This window comes from Somniosus microcephalus, unplaced genomic scaffold (assembly GCF_052327205.1).
Source record: "Somniosus microcephalus isolate GS21.2 unplaced genomic scaffold, FLI_Smic_1.0 unresolved_chr9, whole genome shotgun sequence".
Taxonomy (NCBI): Eukaryota; Metazoa; Chordata; class Chondrichthyes; order Squaliformes; family Somniosidae; genus Somniosus; species Somniosus microcephalus.
The window spans coordinates 26357426-26382719 of NW_028225187.1; the positions used below are offsets into that span (position 1 = coordinate 26357426).

Here is a 25294-nt window from a genome sequence, read left to right on the forward strand (position 1 = left end):
ACTGAAGAAGTTTATAATAGAGACCTTCGTGCCATATAGAGTCAAAGGCTTTCTTGAAGTCGATGAAACAGGCGAATATTTTCCCATTTTTTGTTTGGTGTATATGTTTTTCAATGAGGGTGTGAAGGGTATAGATATGGTCGGCGGTGCTCTCTCTTTCTCAGGGACATATCTGTAAACTGACTGGTGCCTCTCAGTCCTCTCTCTCTCTCTCAGGGAGATATCTGTACACTGACTGGTGTCTCAGTCCCCTCTCTCAGGGAGATATCCGTACACTGACTGGTGTCTCTCAGTCCTCTCTCTCAGGGAGATATCTGTACACTGACTGGTGTCCCTCAGTCCCTCTCTCTCAGGGAGATATCTGTACACTGACTGGTGTCTCTCAGTCCCTCTCTCTCAGGGAGATATCTGTACACTGACTGGGGTCTCTCAGTCCCTCTCTCTCAGGGAGATATCTGTACACTAACTGGTGTCTCTCAGTCCCTCTCCCTTGGGGTGATATCTTTACACTGACTGGTGTCTCTCAGTCTCCCCTCTCCCTCAGGGAGATATCTGTACACTGACTGGTGTCTCTCAGTCCCTCGCCCTCAGGGAGTTATCTGTACACTGACTGGTGTCTCTCAGTCCCTCTCCCTCAGGGAGATATCTCTACACTGACTGGTGTCTCTCAGTCCCTCACCCTCAGGGAGATATCTGTACACTGACTGGTGTCTCTCAGTCCCTCTCTCTCAGGGAGATATCTGTACACTGACTGGTGTCTCTCAGACCCTCTCCCTCAGGGAGATATCTGTACACTGACTGGTGTCTCTCAGTCCCTCTCCCTCAAGGAGATATCTGTACACTGACTGGTGTCTCTCGGTCCCTCTCCCTCAGGGAGATATCTGTACACTGACTGGTGTCTCTCAGTCCCTCTCCCTCAGGGAGATATCTGTACACTGAATGGTGTCTCTCGGTCCCTCTCCCTCAGTGAGATATCTGTACACTGACTGGTGTCTCTCAGTCCCTCTCTCTCAGTGAGATATCTGTACACTGACTGGTGTCTCTCAGTCCCTCTCTCTCAGGGAGATATCTGTACACTGACTGGTGTCTCTCAGTCCCTCTCCCTCAGGGAGATATCTGTACACTGACTGGTGTGTCTCAGTCCCCTCTCTCTCAGGGAGATATCTGTACACTGACTGGTGTCTCTCAATTCCTCTCTCTCAGGGAGATATCTGTACACTGACTGGTGTCTCTCAGTCCCTCTCCCTCAGGGAGATATCTGTACACTGACTGGTGTCTCTCAGTCCCCTCTCCCTCTCAGGGAGATATCTGTACACTGACTGGTGTCTCTCAGTCCCTCTCTCCCTCAGGGAGATATCTGTACACTGACTGGTGTCTCTAAGTCCCTCTCCCTCAGGGAGATATCTGTACACTGACTGGTGTCTCTCAGTCCCTCTCTCTCAGGGAGATATCTGTACACTGACTGGTGTCTCTCAGTCACCTCTCTCTCTCTCAGGGAGATATCTGTACACTGACTGGTGTCTCTCTGTCCCCTCTCTCTCAGGGAGATATCTGTACACTGACTGGTGTCTCTCAGTCCCTCTCACTCAGGGAGATATCTGTACACTGACTGGGGAGTCCCAGTCCCCTCTCTCAGGGAGATATCTGTACATTGACTGGTGTCTCTCAGTCCCTCTCCCTCAGGGAGATATCTGTACACTGACTGGTGTCTCTCAGTCACCTCTCTCTCAGGGAGATATCTGTACACTGACTGGTGTCTCTCAGTCACCTCTCTCTCAGGGAGATATCTGTACACTGACTGGTGTCTCTCATTCCCCTCTCTCTCAGGGAGATATCTGTACACTGACTGGTGTCTCTCAGTCCCTCTCCCTCAGTGAGATATCTGTACACTGACTGGTGTGTCTCAGTCCCTCTCTCTCAGGGAGATATCTGTACACTGACTGGTGTCTCTCAGTCCCTCTCCCTCAGGGAGATATCTGTACACTGACTGGTGTCTCTCAGTCCCTCTCCCTCAGGGAGCTGTCTGTACACTGACTGGTGTCTCTCAGTCCCTCTCCCTCAGGGAGATATCTGTACACTGACTGGTGTCTCTCAGTCTCCCCTCTCCCTCAGGTAGATATCTGTACACTGACTGGTGCCTCTCAGTCAACTCTCACTCAGGGAGATATCTGTACACTGACTGGTGTCTCTCAGTCCCCTCTCTCTCTCTCTCAGGGAGATATCTGTACACTGACTGGTGTCTCTCAGTCCCTCTCTCTCAGGGAGATATCTGCACACTGACTGGTGTCTCTCAGTCCCTCTCTCAGGGAGATATCTGTACACTGACTGGTGTCTCTCAGTCCCTCTCTCTCAGGGAGATATCTGTACACTGACTGGTGTCTCTCAGTCCCTCTCTCTCAGGGAGATATCTGTACACTGACTGGTGTCTCTCAGTCCCCTCTCTCAGGGAGATATCTGTACACTGACTGGTGTATCTCAGTCCCTCTCATGGATATATCTGTACACTGACTTGCGTCTCTCAGCCCCTCTCCCTCAGGGAGATATCTGTACACTGACTGGTGTCTCTCTGTCCCCAATTTCCAATTCCAGTTCCAATTCAAATGCTTTATTGGCATGAAAGTTTACAGAGAACCATATTGCCAAAGCTTACATAGCAAAAAGGTACAGTTTTCCAACATTCTGTAGGTGTCAATCGATTTGACATTTGTTGGGTACATACAATTTTACTTTTAAACAATATTAATTTTAAACAGTCTTACATTTAAACAGTCCTCAGGTTGTGACATGTTGTTACATATTTGGCCCCAAGGTATGGTCTGTCTCCTTCTCCCAGGACTAATCTCAATTTTGACAGGTCATCCAATTCCTTGAAATCTGGGGTTGTTTGGCTTAGCTTGTTGAATAATATGTTTCTTGATGTGTTGAATTTTTCGCATTTTAGGAGGAAATGCATTTCTGTTTCAACCTCGCCGGCCAGACATTGATCGCATATTCTATTCTCTCTAGGCTGCCGGGATTTCTTGTATCTGCCTTTTTCAATTTCCAGTTGGTGGTCGCTTAGTCTGTACCTGGTGAGGGTCTGTCTCTGTTTTGTGTCTCTGATGGTCGTGAGGTAGTCTGCCAGTTTATAATCTCTTTTTAGGGCCCGTTAACATTCTAATCTGCTTTGGCTTTCGGTTATTTTGTTCCAATGTTCCAGGTAGGTTTCTTTGCATTGTTTAATGATTTGGTTCACTCGGATTGGTGTTTGGACGGCTGTGTTGGTCTGGGGCTGGTCAGGGTCCGGCTGAGTACTTAGTTTCAGTAGCAGCTGACTCAGGGGACTCTTTTCTGGGTTTAGCTCTTGGGTCTGAAAGGCTTTGAAATGAAGGGTGTCTGGGGAGCTAGATTTGAGGTGATTTAGGAAGTTTAGTGCTCGTTTTTGGATGTTTATTATCAGTGGGTATCTGCCTAGTTCGGCTCTGCATGCATTTGTTGGCGTTTTTCTTTGGGTGCGAAGGATGCTTCGGCAGAATTCTGCATGTAGGGCTTCTATTGTGTGTTTTTCCCATTGAGTGTAGCTTTGGTGATTTAGCGGGCCCCATACTTCACTACCGTACAGTGCAATGGGCAGGATTATGCTGTCAAATATTTTGAGCCAGATTTTGATTGGGATTTGGATGTTGTAGAATTTTCTTTTTATTGCATATAGGGCTCTTCGGGCTTTTTCTTTTAGTGCATTCACTGCTATGCTGAAGCTCCCTGATGCTGTAATAGTTAGACCAAGGTAGGTGTAGCTCATAGTGTGTCCTATAGTGGTATCACTGAGGGTAAACTGGTATTTGTTTTCCTGACATCTGGGCCTTTTTTGAAAAATCATGATGTTGGTTTTCTTTAGATTTACTGTTAGAGCCCAATTTTGGCAGTATTTGTCGAGTAGGTCTAGTTGTTGCTGTAATCCCTGTTCTGTGGGAGACAGCAGAACCAGGTCGTCCGCATAGAACAGGGATTTCACTTCTCCATCAAGGAGACGGAGACCTGGTGACTCGCTTTGCTCCAGCATGTCTGCTAATTCATTTATGTATATGTTGAACAGGGTCGGGCTCAAATTGCAGCCCTGTCGGATGCCTCTTCTCTGGGTGAAGAAATCGGTGCGTTTGTCTCCAATTTTGACCCCGCATTTGTTTTTCAGATACATTGATTTAATAAGGTCATAGACTTTGCCCCCTATTCCACACTGAAGAAGTTTATAATAGAGCCCTTCGTGCCATATAGAGTCAAAGGCTTTCTTGAAGTCGATGAAACAGGCGAATATTTTCCCATTTTTTGTTTGGTGTATATGTTTTTCAATGAGGGTGTGAAGGGTATAGATATGGTCGGCGGTGCTCTCTCTTTCTCAGGGACATATCTGTAAACTGACTGGTGCCTCAGTCCCCTCTCTCAGGGAGATATCCGTACACTGACTGGTGTCTCTCAGTCCTCTCTCTCAGGGAGATATCCGTACACTGACTGGTGTCCCTCAGTCCCTCTCTCTCAGGGAGATATCTGTACACTGACTGGTGTCTCAGTCCCCTCTCTCAGGGAGATATCCGTACACTGACTGGTGTCTCTCAGTCCTCTCTCTCAGGGAGATATCTGTACACTGACTGGTGTCCCTCAGTCCCTCTCTCTCAGGGAGATATCCGTACACTGACTGGTGTCTCTCAGTCCTCTCTCTCAGGGAGATATCCGTACACTGACTGGTGTCCCTCAGTCCCCTCTCTCAGGGAGATATCTGTACACTGACTGGTGTCTCAGTCCCCTCTCTCAGGGAGATATCCGTACACTGACTGGTGTCTCTCAGTCCTCTCTCTCAGGGAGATATCTGTACACTGACTGGTGTCCCTCAGTCCCTCTCTCTCAGGGAGATATCTGTACACTGACTGGTGTCTCTCAGTCCCTCTCTCTCAGGGAGATATCTGTGCACTGACTGGTGTCTCTCTGTCCCCTCTCTCTCAGGGAGATATCTGTACACTGACTGGTGTCTCTCAGTCCCTCTCTCTCAGGGAGATATCTGTACACTGACTGGTGTGTCTCAGTCCCTCTCTCTCAGGGAGATATCTGTACACTAACTGGTGTCTCTCAGTCCCTCTCCCTTGGGGTGATATCTTTACACTGACTGGTGTCTCTCAGTCTCCCCTCTCCCTCAGGGAGATATCTGTACACTGACTGGTGTCTCTCAGTCCCTCGCCCTCAGGGAGTTATCTGTACACTGACTGGTGTCTCTCAGTCCCTCTCCCTCAGGGAGATATCTCTACACTGACTGGTGTCTCTCAGTCCCTCACCCTCAGGGAGATATCTGTACACTGACTGGTGTCTCTCAGTCCCTCTCTCTCAGGGAGATATCTGTACACTGACTGGTGTCTCTCAGTCCCTCTCCCTCAGGGAGATATCTGTACACTGACTGGTGTCTCTCAGTCCCTCTCCCTCAAGGAGATATCTGTACACTGACTGGTGTCTCTCGGTCCCTCTCCCTCAGGGAGATATCTGTACACTGACTGGTGTCTCTCAGTCCCTCTCCCTCAGGGAGATATCTGTACACTGAATGGTGTCTCTCAGTCCCTCTCCCTCAGGGAGATATCTGTACACTGACTGGTGTGTCTCAGTCCCCTCTCTCTCAGGGAGATATCTGTACACTGACTGGTGTCTCTCAATTCCTCTCTCTCAGGGAGATATCTGTACACTGACTGGTGTCTCTCAGTCCCCTCTCCCTCTCAGGGAGATATCTGTACACTGACTGGTGTCTCTCAGTCCCTCTCTCCCTCAGGGAGATATCTGTACACTGACTGGTGTCTCTAAGTCCCTCTCCCTCAGGGAGATATCTGTACACTGACTGGTGTCTCTCAGTCCCTCTCTCTCAGGGAGATATCTGTACACTGACTGGTGTCTCTCAGTCACCTCTCTCTCTCTCAGGGAGATATCTGTACACTGACTGGTGTCTCTCTGTCCCCTCTCTCTCAGGGAGATATCTGTACACTGACTGGTGTCTCTCAGTCCCTCTCACTCAGGGAGATATCTGTACACTGACTGGGGAGTCCCAGTCCCCTCTCTCAGGGAGATATCTGTACATTGACTGGTGTCTCTCAGTCCCTCTCCCTCAGGGAGATATCTGTACACTGACTGGTGTCTCTCAGTCACCTCTCTCTCAGGGAGATATCTGTACACTGACTGGTGTCTCTCAGTCACCTCTCTCTCAGGGAGATATCTGTACACTGACTGGTGTCTCTCATTCCCCTCTCTCTCAGGGAGATATCTGTACACTGACTGGTGTCTCTCAGTCCCTCTCCCTCAGTGAGATATCTGTACACTGACTGGTGTGTCTCAGTCCCTCTCTCTCAGGGAGATATCTGTACACTGACTGGTGTCTCTCAGTCCCTCTCCCTCAGGGAGATATCTGTACACTGACTGGTGTCTCTCAGTCCCTCTCCCTCAGGGAGCTGTCTGTACACTGACTGGTGTCTCTCAGTCCCTCTCTCTCAGGGAGATATCTGTACACTGACTGGTGTCTCTCAGTCCCCTCTCTCAGGGAGATATCAGTACTCTGACTGGTGTCTCTCAGTCCCCTCTCTCTCAGGGAGATATCTGTACACTGACTGGTGTCTCTCAGTCCCTCTCTCTCAGGGAGATATCTGTACACTGACTGGTGTCTCTCAGTCCCTCTCCCTCAGGGAGTTATCTGTACACTGACTGGTGTCTCTCAGTCCCCTCTCTCTCAGGGAGATATTTGTACACTGACCGGTGTCTCTCAGTCCCCTCTCTCTCAGGGAGATATCTGTACACTGACTGGTGTCTCTCAGTCCCCTCTCTCTCAGGGAGCTATCTGTACATTGACTGGTGTCTCTCAGTCCCTCTTCCTCAGGGAGATATCTGCACACCGACTGGTCTCTCTCAGTCCCTCTCTCTCAGGGAGATATCTGTACACTGACTGGTGTCTCTCAGTCCCTCTCCCTCAGGGAGATATCTGTACACTGACTGGTGTGTCTCAGTCCCCTCTCTCTCAGGGAGATATCTGTACACTGACTGGTGTCTCTCAGTCCCTCTCCCTCAGGGAGATATCTGTACATTGACTGGTGTCTCTCAGTCCCTCTCCCTCAGGGAGATATCTGCACACCGACTGGTCTCTCTCAGTCCCTCTCTCTCAGGGAGATATCTGCACACTGACTGGTCTCTCTCAGTCCCTCTCTCTCAGGGAGATATCTGTACACTGACTGGTGTCTCTCAGTCCCCTCTCTCTCAGGGAGATATCTGTACACTGACTGGTGTCTCTCAGTCCCTCTCCCTCATGGAGTTATCTGTACACTGACTGGTGTCTCTCAGTCCCCTCTCTCTCAGGGAAATATTTGTACACTGACCGGTGTCTCTCAGTCCCCTCTCTCTCAGGGAGCTATCTGTACATTGACTGGTGTCTCTCAGTCCCTCTCCCTCAGGGAGATATCTGCACACCGACTGGTCTCTCTCAGTCCCTCTCTCTCAGGGAGATATCTGTACACTGACTGGTGTCTCTCAGTCCCTCTCCCTCAGGGAGATATCTGTACACTGACTGGTGTCTCAGTCCCTCTCTCTCAGGGAGATATCTGTACACTGACTGGTGTCTCTCAGTCCCCTCTCTTTCAGGGGGATATCTGTACACTGACAGGTGTCTCTCAGTCCCCTCTCTCTCAGGGAGATATCTGTACACTGACTGGTGTCTCTCAGTCCCTCTCCCTCAGGGAGATATCTGTACATTGACTGGTGTCTCTCAGTCCCTCTCTCTCAGGGAGATATCTGCACACTGACTGGTCTCTCTCAGTCCCTCTCTCTCAGGGAGATATCTGTACACTGACTGGTGTCTCTCAGTCCCTCTCTCTCAGGGAGATATCTGCACACTGACTGGTGTCTCTCAGTCCCTCTCTCTCAGGGAGATATCAATACACTGACTGGTGTCTCTCAGTCCCTCTCTCTCAGGGAGATATCTGTACACTGACTGGTGTCTCTCAGTCCCTCTCTCTCAGGGAGATATCTGTACACTGACTGGTGTCTCTCAGTCCCCTCTCTCTCAGGGAGATATCAATACACTGACTGGTGTCTCTCAGTCCCTCTCTCTCAGGGAGATATCTGTACACTGACTGGTGTCTCTCAGTCCCTCTCTCTCAGGGAGTTATCTGTACACTGACTGGTGTCTCTCAGTCCCCTCTCTCTCAGGGAGATATCTGTACACTGACTGGTCTCTCTCAGTCCCTCTCTCTCAGGGAGATATCTGTACACTAACTGGTGTCTCTCAGTCCCCTCTCTCTCAGGGAGATATCTGTACACTGACTGGTGTCTCTCAGTCCCCTCTCTCTCAGGGAGCTATCTATCTGTACATTGACTGGTGTCTCTCAGTCCCTCTCTCTCAGGGAGATATCTGTACACCGACTGGTCTCTCTCAGTCCCTCTCTCTCAGGGAGATATCTGCACACTGACTGGTGTCTCTCAGTCCCCTCTCTCTCAGGGAGATATCTGTACACTGACTGGTGTCTCTCAGTCCCCTCTCTCTCAGGGAGATATCTGCACACTGACTGGTGTCTCTCAGTCCCTCTCTCTCAGGGAGATATCTGCACACTGACTGGTCTCTCTCAGTCCCCTCTCTCTCAGGGAGATATCTGTACACTGACTGGTGTCTCTCAGTCCCCTCTCTCTCAGGGAGATATCTGTACACTGACTGGTGTCTCTCAGTCCCCTCTCTCTCAGGGAGATATCTGTACACTGACTGGTGTCTCTCAGTCCCCTCTCTCTCAGGGAGATATCTGTACACTGACTGGTGTCTCTCAGTCCCTCTCTCTCAGGGAGATATCTGTACACTGGCTGGTGTCTCTCAGTCCCTCTCTCTCAGGGAGATATCTGTACACTGACTGGTCTCTCTCAGTCCCTCTCTCTCAGGGAGATATCTGTACACTGACTGGTGTCTCTCAGTCCCTCTCTCTCACGGAGATATCTGTACACTGACTGGTGTCTCTCAGTCCCTCTCTCTCAGGGAGATATCTGTACACTGACTGGTGTCTCTCAGTCCCTCTCTCTCAGGGAGATATCTGCACACTGACTGGTGTCTCTCAGTCCCCTCTCCCTCAGGGAGATATCTGTAAACTGACTGGTGTCTCTCAGTCCCCTCTCTCTCAGGGTGATATCTGTACACTGACTGGTGTCTCTCAGTCCCCTCTCTCTCAGGGAGATATCTGTACACTGACTGGTGTCTCTCTGTCCCTCTCTCTCAGGGAGATATCTGTCCACTGACTGGTGTCTCTCAGTCCCTCTCTCTCAGGGAGATATCTGTACACTGACTGGTGTCTCTGTGTCCCCTCTCTCAGGGAGATATCTGTACACTGACTGGTGTCTCTCAGTCCCCTCTCTCTCAGGGAGATATCAATACACTGACTGGTGTCTCTCAGTCCCTCTCTCTCAGGGAGATATCTGTACACCGACTGGTCTCTCTCAGTCCCTCTCTCTCAGGGAGATATCAATACACTGACTGGTGTCTCTCAGTCCCTCTCTCTCAGGGAGATATCTGTACACTGACCGGTCTCTCTCAGTCCCCTCTCTCTCAGGGAGATATCTGTACACTGACTGGTGTCTCTCAGTCCCCTCTCCCTCAGGGAGATATCAATACACTGACTGGTGTCCCTCAGTCCCTCTCCCTCAGGGAGATATCAATACACTGACTGGTGTCTCTCAGTCCCCTCTCCCTCAGGGAGATATCTGTACACTGGCTGGTGTCTCTCAGTCCCTCTCTCTCAGGGAGATATCAATACACTGACTGGTGTCTCTCAGTCCCTCTCTCTCAGGGAGATATCTGTACACTGACTGGTGTCTCTCAGTCCCTCTCTCTCAGGGAGATATCTGTACACTGACTGGTGTCTCTCAGTCCCCTCTCCCTCAGGGAGATATCTGTCCACTGATTGGTGTCTCTCAGTCCCCTCTCTCTCAGGGAGATATCTGTACACTGACTGGTGTGTCTCAGTCCCTCTCTCTCAGGGAGATATCTGTACACTGACTGGTGTCTCTCAGTCCCCTCCCTCAGGGAGATATCTGTACACTGACTGGTGTCTCTCAGTCCCTCTCTCTCAGGGAGATATCAATACACTGACTGGTCTCTCTCAGTCCCTCTCCCTCAGGGAGATATCTGTACACTGACTGGTGTCTCTCAGTCCCCTCTCCCTCAGGGAGATATCTGTACACTGACTGGTGTCTCTCAGTCCCTCTCTCTCAGGGAGATATCAATACACTGACTGGTCTCTCTCAGTCCCTCTCTCTCAGGGAGATATCCGTACACTGACTGGTGTCTCTCAGTCCCCTCTCCCTCAGGGAGATATCTGTACACTGACTGGTGTCTCTCAGTCCCTCTCTCTCAGGGAGATATCTGTACACTGACTGGTGTCTCTCAGTCCCTCTCTCTCAGTGAGATATCTGTACACTGACTGGGGTCTCTCAGTCCTTCTCTCTCAGGGAGATATCTGTACACTGACTGGTGTCTCTCAGTCCCCTCTCTCTCAGGGAGATATCAATACACTGACTGGTGTCTCTCAGTCCTTCTCTCTCAGGGAGATATCTGTACACTGACTGGTGTCTCTCAGTCCCCTCTCTCAGGGAGATATCTGTACACTGACTGGTGTCTCTCAGTCCCCTCTCCCTCAGGGAGATATCTGTACACTGACTGGTGTCTCTCATTCCCAATAATCTAAAGTAAGAACTATGTAATCAATGGTTCCTTTAAGGAAGGAAAGACTTGCATTTATATAGCACCGTTACAGAACCTCAGGAAATTTGTGCACAGCAAGTTCCCACAAACCGCAATGAGATAATGACCAGATAATTGTTTTTTTTAGTGAGGTTGGTTGAGGGATAAATATTGCCCCAGGACACCGGGGAGAACTCCCCTGATCTTCTTCCAATCGTGGCCCGTGGGATCTTTTAAATCCACCTGAAAGGCGAAATAAGGTGCACAAAGGATTGGGAGAGACAGATAGTAGTTGATTAAAAAAATAGCACGGTGTTAGGTGCGGTCAGCCTAAGAGAGAATCCAAGAAGGCCTAAGATAGAAGCAGACAATGCTGGAAACACATCGCATGTGACAAAGACAGAGAGAAGGAGGGAGAGAAGCAGAGAGAGAGAGGTGGACCGAGTGAGTTGGTCAGAGAAGAGGATCTGAGAGAGGGAGAGAGCGAGAGAGACAGCGGGAGATTGAGCGACAGAGTGAGAGAGCGATTGAGAGGACAGAGTTGAGGGGGCTTTACTCAGGAACTGACATCATCAAAATGGCACTGGGAGTGTCGACCTGGATCATGGGCTCAAGTTTCTGGAGTGGGACTTGAACCCACAAACTCCCGATTCAGAGGCAGGAATGCAAGCCACTGTACCAAGACTGAAGAGCCAGGTAAAGGTCTCAGCCCAGCCACAATCGATACCAATCTCGCATCTGAGTCAGAAGTTCATAAGGTCAAGACTCACACCAGTGATTTGGGCCCAATGTAATCCAGGCCGAAACTCCCAGTGTCAGTACTGAGGGAGCGCTGCACTGTCGGAGGGGTAGTACAGAGGGAGCGTCGCACTGTCGGAGGGGCAGTACTGAGGGAGTGCCGCACTGTCGGAGGGGCAGTACTGAGGGAGCGCCGCACTGTCGGAGGGGCAGTACTGAGGGAGCGTCGCACTGTCGGAGGGGCAGTACTGAGGGAGTGCCGCACTGTCGGAGGGGCAGTACTGAGGGAGTGCCGCACTGTCGGAGGGGCAGTACTGAGGGAGCGTCGCACTGTCGGAGGGGCAGTACTGAGGGAGTGCCGCACTGTCGGAGGGGCAGTACTGAGGGAGCGTCGCACTGTCGGAGGGGCAGTACTAAGGGAGCGCCGCACTGTTGGAGGGGCAGTACTGAGGGCGCGCTGCACTGTCGGAGGGGCAGTACTGAGGGAGCGCTGCACCGTCGGAGGGGCAGTACTGAGGGAGTGATGCACTGTCAGAGGGGCAGTACTGAGGGAGTGATGCACTGTCAGAGGGGCAGTACTGTGGAAGCGCTGCAGTGTGGGAGGGGCAGTACTGAGGGAGCGCCGCACTGTCGGAGGGGCAGTACTGAAGAAGCGTCGCACTGTCGGAGGGGCAGTACTGAGAGAGCACCACACTGTCGGAGGGGCAGTACTGAGGGAGCACCACATTGTCGGAGGGGCAGTACTGAGGGAGCGCTGCGCTGTCGGAGGGGCAGTACTGAGGGAACGCCGCTCTGTTGGAGGGGCAGTACTGAGGGAGCGCTGCACTGTTGGAGGGGCAGTACTGAGGGGCATTGCTCTGTCGGAGGGGCAGTACTGAGGGAGCGCTGCACTGTTGGAGGGGCAGTACTGAGGGAGCGCTGCACTGTCGGAGGTGCAGTACTGAAGGAGCGCTGCACTGTCAGAGGGGCAGTACTGAGGGGCATTGCTCAGTCGGAGGGGCAGTACTGAGGCCGCGCTGCACTGTGGGAGGGGCAGTACTGAGGGATCGCCGCACTGTCGGAGGGGCAGTACTGAGGGAGCGCCGCACTGTGGGAGGGGCAGTACTGAGGGAGCGCTGCACTGTCGGAGGGGCAGTACTGAGGGAGTGCCGCACTGTCGCAGGGGCAGTACTGAGGGCGCGCTGCACTGTCGGAGGGGCAGTACTGAGGGAGCGCTGCACTGTCGGAGGTGCAGTACTGAGGGAGCGCTGCACTGTCAGAGGTGCAGTACTGAGGGAGCGCTGCACTGTCAGGGGGGCAGTACTGAGGGGGCGCTGCACTGTCAGGGGGGGCAGTACTGAGGGGGCGCTGCACTGTCAGAGGGGCAGTACTGAGGGAGTGCTGCACTGTTGGAGGGGCAGTACTGAGGGAGCGCTGCACTGTCGGAGGGGCAGTACTGAAGGAGAGCTGCGCTGTCGGAGGTGCAGTACTGAGGGAGCGCGGCACTGTCGGAGGGGCAGTACTGAGGGAGCGCTGCACTGTCGGAGGGGCAGTACTGAGGGAGCGCTGCACTGTCGGAGGGGCAGTACTGAAGGAGCGTGGCACTGTCGGAGGGGCAGTACTGAGGGAGCGCGGCACTGTCGGAGGGGCAGTACTGAGGGAGCGCTGCACTGTCGGAGGGGCAGTACTGAAGGAGCGCTGCGCTGTCGGAGGGGCAGTACTGAGGGGGCGCTGCACTGTCAGGGGGGGCAGTACTGAGGGGGCGCTGCACTGTCAGAGGGGCAGTACTGAGGGAGTGCTGCACTGTCGGAGGGGCAGTACTGAGGGAGCGCTGCACTGTCGGAGGGGCAGTACTGAAGGAGCGCTGCACTGTCGGAGGGGCAGTACTGAGGGAGCGCGGCACTGTTGGAGGGGCAGTACTGAGGGAGCGCTGCACTGTCGGAGGGGCAGTACTGAGGGAGCGCTGCACTGTCGGAGGGGCAGTACTGAGGGAGCGCTGCACTGTCGGAGGGGCAGTACTGAAAGAGCGCGGCACTGTCGGAGGGGCAGTACTGAGGGAGCGCTGCACTGTCGGAGGGGCAGTACTGAAGGAGCGCTGCGCTGTCGGAGGGGCAGTACTGAGGGAGCGCGGCACTGTCGGAGCGGCAGTACTGAGGGAGCGCTGCACTGTCGGAGGGGCAGTACTGAGGGAGCGCGGCACTGTCGGAGGGGCAGTACTGAGGGAGCGCGGCACTGTCGGAGGGGCAGTACTGAGGGAGCGCGGCACTGTCGGAGAGGCAATACTGAGGGAGCGCCACACTGTCGGAGGGGCAGTACTGAGGGAGCGTCGCACTGTCGGAGGGGCAGTACTGAGGGAGTGCCGCACTGTCGGAGGGGCAGTACTGAGGGAGCGTCGCACTGTCGGAGGGGCAGTACTAAGGGAGCGCCGCACTGTTGGAGGGGCAGTACTGAGGGCGCGCTGCACTGTCAGAGGGGCAGGACTGAGGGAGCGCTGCACCGTCGGAGGGGCAGTACTGAGGGAGTGATGCACTGTCAGAGGGGTAGTACTGAGGAAGTGATGCACTGTCAGAGGGGCAGTACTGAGGAAGCGCTGCAGTGTGGGCGGGGCAGTACTGAGGGCGCGCCGCACTGTCGGAGGGGCAGTACAGAAGGAGCGTCGCACTGTCGGAGGGGCAGTACTGAGAGAGCACCACACTGTCAGAGGGGCAGTACTGAGGGAGCACCACATTGTCGGAGGGGCAGTACTGAGGGAGCGCTGCGCTGTCGGAGGGGCAGTACTGAGGGAACGCCGCTCTGTTGGAGGGGCAGTACTGAGGGAGCGCTGCACTGTTGGAGGGGCAGTACTGAGGGGCATTGCTCTGTCGGAGGGGCAGTACTGAGGGCGCGCTGCACTCTTGGAGGGGCAGTACTGAGGGAGCGCTGCACTGTCGGAGGTGCAGTACTGAAGGAGCGCTGCACTGTCAGAGGGGCAGTACTGAGGGGCATTGCTCAGTCGGAGGGGCAGTACTGAGGCCGCGCTGCACTGTGGGAGGGGCAGTACTGAGGGATCGCCGCACTGTCGGTGGGGCAGTACTGAGGGAGCGCCGCACTGTGGGAGGGGCAGTGCTGAGGGAGCGCTGCACTGTCGGAGGGGCAGTACTGAGGGAGTGCCGCACTGTCGCAGGGGCAGTACTGAGGGTGCGCTGCACTGTCGGAGGGGCAGTACTGAGGGAGCGCTGCACTGTCGGAGGTGCAGTACTGAGGGAGCGCTGCACTGTCGGAGGTGCAGTATTGAGGGAGCGCTGCACTGTCAGGGGGGCAGTACTGAGGGGGCGCTGCACTGTCAGGGGGGGCAGTACTGAGGGGGCGCTGCACTGTCAGAGGGGCAGTACTGAGGGAGTGCTGCACTGTCGGAGGGGCAGTACTGAAGGAGCGCTGCACTGTCGGAGGGGCAGTACTGAGGGAGCGCGGCACTGTCGGAGGGGCGGTACTGAGGGAGCGCGGCACTGTCCGAGGGGCAGTACTGAGGGAGCGCTGCACTGTTGGAGGGGCAGTACTGAGGGAGCGCTGCACTGTCGGAGGGGCAGTACTGAAGGAGCGCTGCGCTGTCGGAGGTGCAGTACTGAGGGAGCGCGGCACTGTCGGAGGGGCAGTACTGAGGGAGCGCGGCACTGTCGGAGGGGCAGTACTGAGGGAGCGCTGCACTGTCAGAGGGGCAGTACTGAAGGAGCGTGGCACTGTCGGAGGGGCAGTACTGAGGGAGCGCGGCACTGTCGGAGGGGCAGTACTGAGGGAGCGCTGCACTGTCGGAGGGGCAGTACTGAAGGAGCGCTGCGCTGTCGGAGGGGCAGTACTGAGGGGGCGCTGCACTGTCAGGGGGGGCAGTACTGAGGGGGCGCTGCACTGTCAGAGGGCAGTATTGAGGGAGTGCTGCACTGTCGGAGGGGCAGTACTGAGGGAGCGCTGCACTGTCGGAGGGGCAGTACTGAAGGAGCGCTGCACTGTCGGAGGGGCAGTACTGAGGGAGCGCGGCACTGTCGGAGGGGCAGTACTGAGGGAGCGCGGCACTGTCGGAGGGGCAGTACTGAGGGAGCGCTGCACTGTCGGAGGGGCAGTACTGAGGGAGCGCTGCACTGTCGGAGGGGCAGTACTGAGGGAGCGCGGCACTGTCGGAGAGGCAGTACTGAGGGAGTGCTGCACTGTCGGAGGGGCAGTACTGAGGGAGTGCCACACTGTCGGAGGGGCAGTACTGAGGGAGCGCCACACTGTCGGAGGGGCAGTACTGAGGGAGCGCGGCACTGTCGGAGGGGCAGTAGTGAGGGAGCGCGGCACTGTTGGAGGGGCAGTACTGAGGGGGCGCTGCACTGTCGGGGGGGGCAGTACTGAGGGAGCGCTGCACTGTCGGAGGGGCAGTACTGAGGGAGTGCCGCACTGTCGGAGGGGCAATACTGAGGGAGCGCTGCGCTGTCGGAGGGGCAGTACTGAGGGAGCGCCGCACTGTCGGAGGGGCAGTACTGAGGGAGCGCTGCACTGTCGGAGGGGCGGTACTGAGGGAGCGCGGCACTGTCGGAGGGGCAGTACTGAGGGAGCGTGGCACTGTCGGAGGGGCAGTACTGAGGGAGCGCGGCACTGTCGGAGAGGCAATACTGAGGGAGCGCCACACTGTCGGAGGGGCAGTACTGAGGGAGCGCGGCACTGTCGGAGGGGCAGTACTGAAGGAGCGCTGCGCTGTCGGAGGGGCAGTACTGAGGGAGCGCTGCACTGTCGGAGGGGCAGTACTGAGGGAGCGCTGCACTGTCGGAGGGGCAGTACTGAGGGAGCGCGGCACTATCGGAGGGGCAGTACTGAGGGAGCGCGGCACTGTCGGAGAGGCAGTACTGAGGGAGTGCTGCACTGTCGGAGGGGCAGTACTGAGGGAGTGCCACACTGTCGGAGGGGCAGTACTGAGGGAGCGCCACACTGTCGGAGGGGCAGTACTGAGGGAGCGCGGCACTGTCGGAGGGGCAGTAGTGAGGGAGCGCGGCACTGTTGGAGGGGCAGTACTGAGGGGGCGCTGCACTGTCGGGGGGGGCAGTACTGAGGGAGCGCTGCACTGTCGGAGGGGCAGTACTGAGGGAGTGCCGCACTGTCGGAGGGGCAATACTGAGGGAGCGCGGCACTGTCGGAGGGGCAGTACTGAGGGAGCGCTGCACTGCTGGAGGGGCAGTACTGAAGGAGCGCTGCGCTGTCGGAGGTGCTTTCTTTTAGGATGAGTCATTAACTGAGGCCCCGTCTGCCCTCTCAGGTGGATGTAATAGATTCCACAGTCATTACTGTAACTAGAGCAGGGGGGATTCTCCCTGGTGTCCTGGGCCCAATATTTATTCTTCAACAACCAACAATACAACAGCTTATCTGGTTATTATTTTGGCTCTCAGCCATTAAGGTGGCGTTGACTTTCACACATCACCCTGTGCTCGCTGACCTACACTGGCTCTCGGTCCGACAACACCTCAATTTTAAAATTCTCATCCTCCTGTTCAATCCCTCCATGGCCCTCGCCCCCTCCCTATCTCTGTAACCTCCTCCAGCCCCTACAATTCTCATCCTCCTGTTCAAATCCCTCCATGGCCCTCGCCCCCTCCCTATCTCTGTAACCTCCTCCAGCCCCTACAATTCTCACCCTCCTGTTCAAATCCCTCCATGGCACTCGCCCCCTCCCTATCTCTGTAACCTCCTCCAGCCCTACAATTCTCATCCTCCTGTTCAAATCCCTCCATGGCCCTCGCCCCCTCCCTATCTCTGTAACCTCCTCCAGCCCTACAATTCTCATCCTCCTGTTCAAATCCCTCCATGGCTCTCGCCCCTCCCTATCTCTGTAAACTCCTACAGTCCTACAATTCTCATCCTCCTGTTCAAATCCCTCCATGGCCCTCACCCCCTCTATCTCTGTATCCTCCTCCAGCCCCTACAATTCTCATCCTCATGTTCAGGTCCCTCCATGGCCCTCGCCCCCTCCCTATCTCTGTAACCTCCTCCAACCCTACAATTCTCATCCTCCTGTTCAAATCCCTCCATGGCCCTCGCCCCCTCCCTATCTCTGTAACCTCCTCCAGCCCCTACAATTCTCATCCTCCTGTTCAAATCTCTCCATGGCCCTCGCCCCCTCCCTATCTCTGTAACCTCCTCCAGCCCCTACAATTCTCATCCTCCTGTTCAAATCCCTCCATGGCCCTCGCCCCCTCCCTATCTCTGTAACCTCCTCCAGCCCCTACAATTCTCATCCTCCTGTTCAAATCCCTCCATGGCCCCTCGTCCTCTCCCTATCTCTGTAACCTCCTCCAGCCCTACAACCCTCCGAGATCTCAGCGCTCCTCCAATTCTGGCCTCTTGAGCATCCCCGATCTCCATCGCTCCACCATTGGCGGCCGTACCTTCAGCTGGCTGGGGCCCTGAGCTCTGGAATTCCCTCCCTAAACCTCTCCGCCTCCTTTGAGACCCTCCTTACACCCTTCCTCTTTGACCAAGCTTTTGGTCACCTGTCCTAATATCTCCTTATGTGACTCGGTGTCAAATTTTGTTTGATAATCGCTCCTGTGAAGCACCTTGGGAGGTTTCACTATGTTAAAGGCGCGGTATAAGGTGAGTTGTCAGGTGCCTTCAAAAGCATTTAAAGGCAATACACGTCCTAGGACCGAAAGTAGTGAGGAATAGTGTCTCAACCTCAGCCTGTGTGTGTGTTGTGTTTGTTTATGTGGTTTGGGTTCCTGTACTTAAGAATTAAAGGGCGTTTTTATGGTCAATCAGGTTCGGGCTGGAGCATGTTGACGTCCTCTGCCACGTCAGGATACGAGAGGAGGGACTGAGATTTCCTGTGTGGGTCCACAAGGAAGTGGCTGAGAGAGAGAGAGAGAGAGAGAGAAAAAAATGTGGGAATGAAGTTGGGAATTTCGAAAGCTGGAGACGAATTGGCTGCTTTTCTGGGTAAGTGAGAATGGGGGAGTGAGAGAGAGAGAATTGTTAGAGGGACTGTAACTTTAAATACATAAGTTTCCAGAGAGTGAATAGTTTAGAAAGTTTTTGCAAGAGCCTGGAGAGGCTTTTTTTTTTTTAAAAAGGGTCTTGGGCGGGTGGTCGTGTTTTAAGATCAATTTTCTCATCCGTCCCTTGTGTGTGAGGAGGCTTCAAGTTGAGAGAGTCAGGATTGGGAATTTGGAAGGTTTGCAGGTGAGAGGAAGTTTGGGAGAAGGAAATCTGGGGGGGAAAGAGAGGAAAAATTCTCTGGGGGGACAGGCGGTGGGACCGTGTGTGTGTGTGTGTGTGTGTGTTACTCGTACCTTGTTTAAGCGTGGCTGCTTTTAAAATCTCATTTCTGTGTGTCTCGGAATGTGTCACCTTCTTTCTGCACCTCTCCTCTCCTTACAGGTGAAGGGGCTGTGACCAGGAGCCGCGCCCAGCCCATGCAGGGTGGAGACAGGAAGAGAGAGAAAGATCCCAGCTTTGGAGCCAGTTCCCAGCAGCCAGGGGGGATCCGGCACGGAATTTCCCCCAAAGTTTCCCAAACCGGGGCGAGACTCACCTGAAACTGCAGACCCGGAAGTGTGGGGTGGAAATATTTGGACCCCTGTGTGTTGGGAAAGTTTCTATTTTGGGAAAGGGGGGATTTCCTTCCCTGCTCGCCTTCTAACCTTCAATCGTCTCAACCGACTGCCTGAACTTTCTACAGTGTGCGAGTGATTCAGCATCTCTAAGGACAAGCAACGAGTGGATTGGGACAGAGAGTGTCCCAGAGAGAGACTGCCTCTGCCAGTGTTTTCAATTAACATTCCCTTTCGGTTCTGTGTGTTGAAAATTCTTCCTCGTCTTGGAGAGTAAAGGACACAGAAAGCTGCTTTTTTTTACCCTCCAAATTTAAGGTGGAGTTTTCCCCCTTAAGGAAGCTGTTGGTTTTTGTCTCTCACACACACACACATAAGATGCCCATCTTAAAACAGTTGGCTCCCAATGGGCACCACTCCTCCAAGCGGCGCTCCCGTCTGGACCTGACCCGGGATATGATCAGCGCTCCGCTGGGGGACTTCAGACACACCATGCATGTGGGGCGAGGGGGCGACGCTTTCGGGGACACGTCCTTCCTCAGCAATCACGGGCCCGCGAGGGCGGGGAACGGAGAGGGGGAGGGTTCCAAGGCGGAGGAGGATGGGCTGCGCTCCTTGCCGGAGGAGGAGGAGGAGGAGGCCGGGCGTCCCGGAGCTGGCCAGGCGGGGCGGGAGGGTGATGGGAGGGACGGAGAAGGCGCACGGAGGTTGGCGGGGGAGCTGGCCGCCTCGCCGCTGCCACCCCGATCCCCCCCTCCTCCCCCCCCGCCCCCGGGCGGCCTGAAGCATGCGGAGTCCGTGCTGTCCTTCCACGTGGACCTGGGGCCCTCCATGCTCAGCGACGTCCTGGGGGTCATGGAGAAGGAGCCGGGAGCCCCGGTCCCGCTTCCGGACGTCCCGGACCTGGGGGCCGGAGTGGTGAGTCCCTCGGTGCATGAGGAGGAGGAAGAGGAGGAGGAGGAGGAGGGGGTAGGCTACACTTTTGAGGAGGATGAGGAGGAGGAGGAAGAGGACGATGAAATCCGTGTGTAGGACACCCCATTCTCTCCCAGCGCCATCACTACAGAATCGACCGTGGTCCCATCTCCAGGATCTGGGAGACCCTCCCCTCCTGTTCGCCCCACAGACTGGAATGTCCAAAGTCAGCCGTCGCCTTTACAGGGGATGTTAATCTTTATTTATTTTTCCTCCTGTTATTTTTTTATATAGGTGTATAAAAGGACCACTAGAGCTATAACCAAACCAAAGCTGAATTGGGTTGGAGGGAATTTCTTCGCTTTCCCAGGGTATTTAGTTACATTCTCTCCCGCCAGAGTGAGGGGCTCACCTCTCCCTCTCCGATGGGACAGGGGGTCAGACAGTAACCTTTCACCCTCTGGGACCTGGGGTCAAACCCATCCTCGGACACGAAGGGGTGAAGGGCTCCTCTCCCCACTGTCTGACAGACCGACATGAAATAGTCTCCAAACTGGGGGCAGTGTAGAGATCAATTTAATCTGTATCTAACCCTGTGCTGTATCTGCCCTGGAAGTGTTTGATGGGACAGTGCAGAGGGAGCTTCACTCTGTATCTAACCCATGCTGTACCTGCCCTGGGAGTGTTTGATGGGACAGTGTAGAGGGAGCTTTACTCTATATCTAACCCCGTGCTGTATCTGCCCTGGGAGTGTTTGACTGGACAGTATAGAGGGAGCTTTACTCTGTATCTAACCCTGTGCTGTATCTGCCCTGGGAGTGTTTGATGGGACAGTGTAGAGGGAGCTTTACTCTGTATCTAACCCCATGCTGTACCTGCCCTGGGAGTGTTTGACTGGACAGTGTAGAGGGAGCTTTACTCTGCATCTAACCCCATGCTGTACCTGCCCTGGGAGTGTTTGACTGGACAGTGTAGAGGGAGCTTTACTCTGTATCTAACCCCGTGCTGTATCTGCCCTGGGAGTGTTTGACTGGACAGTGTAGAGGGAGCTTTACTCTGTATCTAACCCGTGCTGTACCTGCCCTGGGAGTGTTTGACTGGACAGTGTAGAGGGAGCTTCACTCTGTATCTAACCCGTGCTGTACCTGCCCTGGGAGTGTTTGATGGGACAGTGTAGAGGGAGCTTTACTCTGCATCTATTTTTCGATTCCAGTGGTTCCTGTTTGTTTTCTGATTCTCCCTGTAATTTTGATATACATTGACGGTTTTTGGCCTGTGTCTTTATATACCTGCTGCACCCGTGTTTATGTCGGAGTTGTGTATCGTGTACATTAAATTACTTTTTTAAAAAGATATATATAAATATATTTCTGAGCAAGATTTAAATCAGTGTTTGGATTTGTTTGCCTCCAGTCCAACCCTGAAGGGTGCTGAGTCTCGCTGGTCTCTGGGTTCCATGAGCTCCGGGACTGAATACCCCCGTGTGTGTGCAATCCAGATATTCGACTATGGGGGCATCGCGGAACGCTTATGTAGTAACAGGAGGAGGCCCATTCAGACCCTCGAACCGAGAAGGCCCATTCAGCCCCTCCAGCCTGTTACCCAGGAACAGGAGGAGGCCCATTCTGCCCACGAGTCTGTTACACAGGAACAGGAGGAGGCCCATTCAGCCCCTCGAGCCTGTTACACAGGAACAGGAGGAGGCCCATTCAGCTCCTCGAGCCTGTTACACAGGAACAGGAGGAGGCCCATTCAGCCCCTCGAGCCTGTTACACAGGAACAGGAGGGGGCCCATTCAGTGCCTCGAGCCTGTTACACAGGAACAGGAGGAGGCCCATTCAGCCCCTCGAGCCTGTTACCCAGGAACAGGAGGAGGCCCATTCAGGCCCCTCGAGCCTGTTACACAGGAACAGGAGGAGGCCCATTCAGCCCCTCGAGCCTGTTACACAGGAACAGGAGGAGGCCCATTCAGCCCCTCGAGCCTGTTACACAGGAACAGGAGGAGGCCCATTCAGCCCCTCGAGCCTGTTACACAGGAACAGGAGGAGGCCCATTCAGCCCCCTCGAGCCTGTTACACAGGAACAGGAGAAGGCCCATTCAGCCCCTCGAGCCTGGTACACAGGAACAGGAGGAGGCCCATTCAGCCCCTCGAGCCTGTTACACAGGAACAGGAGGAGGCCCATTCAGCCCCTCGAGCCTGTTACACAGGAACAGGAGGAGGCCCATTCAGCCCCTCGAGCCTGTTACACAGGAACAGGAGGAGTCCCATTCAGCCCCTCGAGCCTGTTACACAAGAACAGGAGGAGGCCCATTCAGCCCCTTGAGCCTGTTACACGGGAACAGGATGTGGCCCATTCAGCCCCTCGAGCCTGTTACACAGGAACAGGAGGAGGCCCATTCAGCCCCTCGAGCCTGTTACACAGGAACAGGAGGAGGCCCATTCAGCCCCCTCGAGCCTGTTACACAAGAACAGGAGGAGGCCCATTCAGCCCCTTGAGCCTGTTACACGGGAACAGGATGTGGCCCATTCAGCCCCTCGAGCCTGTTACACAAGAACAGGAGGAGGCCCATTCAGCCCCTTGAGCCTGTTACACAGGAACAGGAGGAGGCCCATTCAGCCCCTCGAGCCTGTTACACAAGAACAGGAGGAGGCCCATTCAGCCCCTTGAGCCTGTTACACGGGAACAGGATGTGGCCCATTCAGCCCCTCGAGCCTGTTACACAGGAACAGGAGGAGGCCCATTCAGCCCCTCGAGCCTGTTACACAGGAACAGGAGGAGGCCCATTCAGCCCCTTGAGCCTGTTACACGGGAACAGGATGTGGCCCATTCAGCCCCTTGAGCCTGTTACACGGGAACAGGATGTGGCCCATTCAGCCCCTTGAGCCTGTTACACAGGAACAGGAGGAGGCCCATTCAGCCCCTCGAGCCTGTTACACAGGAACAGGAGGAGGCCCATTCAGCCCCTCGAGCCTGTTACACAGGAACAGGAGGAGGCCCATTCAGCCCCTCGAGCCTGTTACACAGGAACAGGAGGAGGCCCATTCAGCCCCCTCGAGCCTCTTACACAGGAACAGGAGGAGGCCCATTCAGCCCCTCGAGCCTGTTACACAGGAACAGGAGGAGGTCCGTTCAGCCCCCTCGAGTCTGTTACACAGGAACAGGAGGAGGCCTATTCACCCCTCGAGCCTGTTACACTGGAACAGGAGGAGGCCCATTCAGCCCCCTCGAGCCTGTTACCCAGGAACAGGAGGAGGCCCATTCAGCCCCTCGAGCCTGTTACACAGGAACAGGAGGAGGCCCATTCAGATCCTCGAGCCTGTTACACAGGAACAGGAGGAGGCCCATTCAGCCCCTTGAGCCTGTTACCCAGGAACAGGAGGAGGCCCATTCAGCCCCTTGAGCCTGTTACACAGGAACAGGAGGAGGCCATTCAGCCCCTCGAGCCTGTTACACAGGAACAGGAGGAGGCCCATTCAGCCCCTCCAGCCTGTTACACAGGAACAGGAGGCGGCCCATTCAGCCCCTCCAACCTATTCTGCCGTTCTATTAGATAATGTCTGATCTGTTTCTTGACTGCATTTCCCCACCTTTGCTGCATATCCCTTGACACCATTACCCAACAAAAATCTATTGATCTCTGTGTTGAAAATTTCAATTGACCCCAGCGTCCACAGCCTTTTTTGGGAGAGAGTTCCAGATTTCCACCAGCGTTTGAGTGAAGAAGTTGTCACTGACATCCCTGAAAGGCCTAGCTCTAACTTTAAGGTCATGCCCCCTTGTTCTGGACTCACCCCACCATGTCTCGATCCGACTGCTTCTCTCTCTCTCTCTCTCTCAGCCCCTCTCTCTCTCAGCCTCTCTCTCTCTCTCTCTGCCACTCTCTCACTCTGTCTCTGTCTCTCTCACTCTGTCTCTCTCTCTCTCACTGTCTCTCTCTCTCTGTCTCTCTCAATTCAATTCAATTCAATTCAAATTGCTTTATTGGCATGACAAGATACATCTTATGTTGCCAAAGCACAGAAAAACATGTATGATTCAACACGTAAATGCAGATCTAGACATACAGTGTATAGACAAATATACCCATATATACATAGATATACACACAAATAATATACATATAATCTTTTCTGAGATTTACTGGTTGTCCCTCTGCTTATGGCAAGCTGTGACATAGTTTGCCGCTATAGTTTCACATTTTCTCTGTTCCCCCAATAGATATGGGAGTTTTTGGTGGTCATTCAAATTTTTGAATTCGGGGCATATTTTTATGAATGCCCTTATGTCCTGATAGTTTCCACAAGTTGTGAGGAAGTGCATCTCTGTCTCCACCACTCCCTGACTGCAGTGAGAGCATATCCTGTCCTCGCTTGGCAGCCGGGTCTGTCTGTGTCTGCCTTTTTCGATGGCCAGGCTATGCTCACTAAGCCTGTATATTGTCAAGGTTTTTCTCAATTTGCTATCTTTTACCGTGGTCAGGTATTCAGCCATGGTGTATTGTCTGTTTAGGGCCAAATAGCAATCGAGTTTGTTTTGGGTTTTTGTCGTTTCTGTCCAATAGGTCAGATATTTTTCCTTTTGTTTAGTGATAATTGTGTTGGGTCGAATTCTCTGTGCTAGGGTGTCACTGTCCTGGGGCTGGTTATTATTATTAGTGTTGGTAGTTACTTCACTGAGTCCCAGGACTAGTTGACTGAGGGAACTCTTCTCTATGATCATCTCTTGGCATTTCAGGGCTTTGTAATGATAGCAGTGGGGGTTGCTCAATTTTAGGTGTTTCCAAAATTTGATGGCTCGTTTTTGGATTTTAATTAGTAGTGGATATTGGCCTAGTTCTGCCCTGCATGCATTGTTTACGGTTTTCCTTTGAGTCCGGAGGATACTTTTACAGAATTCTGCATGTAGGATCTCCATTGGGTGTTTGTCCCATTTTGCAAATTCTTGTTGTGTTAGCGGACCGCACACCTCACTGCCATAGAGTGCAATTGGTTCAATTACTGATTTAAAAATTTTGAGCCAAATGCCAATTGTCTCTCTCTCACACTGTCTCTCTCTCACTCTGTCTCTCACTCTCTCTCTCTCTCTCTCTCTCATTGTCTCTCTCTCTCTCACTCTGTCTCTCTCTCTCTCTCTCTCTCTCACTCTCTCTCTCTCTCTCGCTCTGTCTCTCTCTCTCACTCTGTCTCTCTCTCTCTCTCACTCTGTGTGTCTCTCTCTCTCTCTCACTGTCTCTCTCTCTCTCTGTGTCTCTCTCTCACTCTGTGTGTGTCTCTCTCTCTCACTCTGTCTCTCTCTCTGTCTCTCTCTCACTCTCTCTCACTGTCTCTCTCTCTCACTCTGTGTGTGTGTCTCACTCTCTCACTCTGTCTCTCTCTCACTCTGTCTCTCTCTCACT

General features: G+C 54.0%; 2 protein-coding genes across 4 annotated transcripts in view; one reads left to right on the forward strand and one right to left on the reverse strand.

Moving 5' to 3' along the window:
* Positions 1 to 25294, reverse strand: part of LOC147084963 (transcription factor MafK-like) — a 105733-nt gene that overhangs the window by 69947 nt on the left and 10492 nt on the right. The window lies entirely within an intron of this gene.
* cdc42ep5 (CDC42 effector protein (Rho GTPase binding) 5) lies at positions 17765 to 21276 on the forward strand. Of its 3 annotated transcripts, none has more exons than XM_085979679.1 (2): positions 17765 to 18025; positions 18809 to 21276. In XM_085979679.1, the coding sequence occupies exon 2, from the start codon at positions 19360 to 19362 to the stop codon at positions 20011 to 20013; it is 654 nt and encodes a 217-aa protein (XP_085835805.1). In that variant the 5' UTR covers positions 17765 to 18025; positions 18809 to 19359; the 3' UTR covers positions 20014 to 21276. The 3 variants fall into 3 exon arrangements, with proteins under 3 accessions (XP_085835805.1, XP_085835803.1, XP_085835804.1); XM_085979677.1 differs by lacking the exon at positions 17765 to 18025 and adding an exon at positions 18074 to 18367; XM_085979678.1 differs by lacking the exon at positions 17765 to 18025 and adding an exon at positions 18423 to 18610.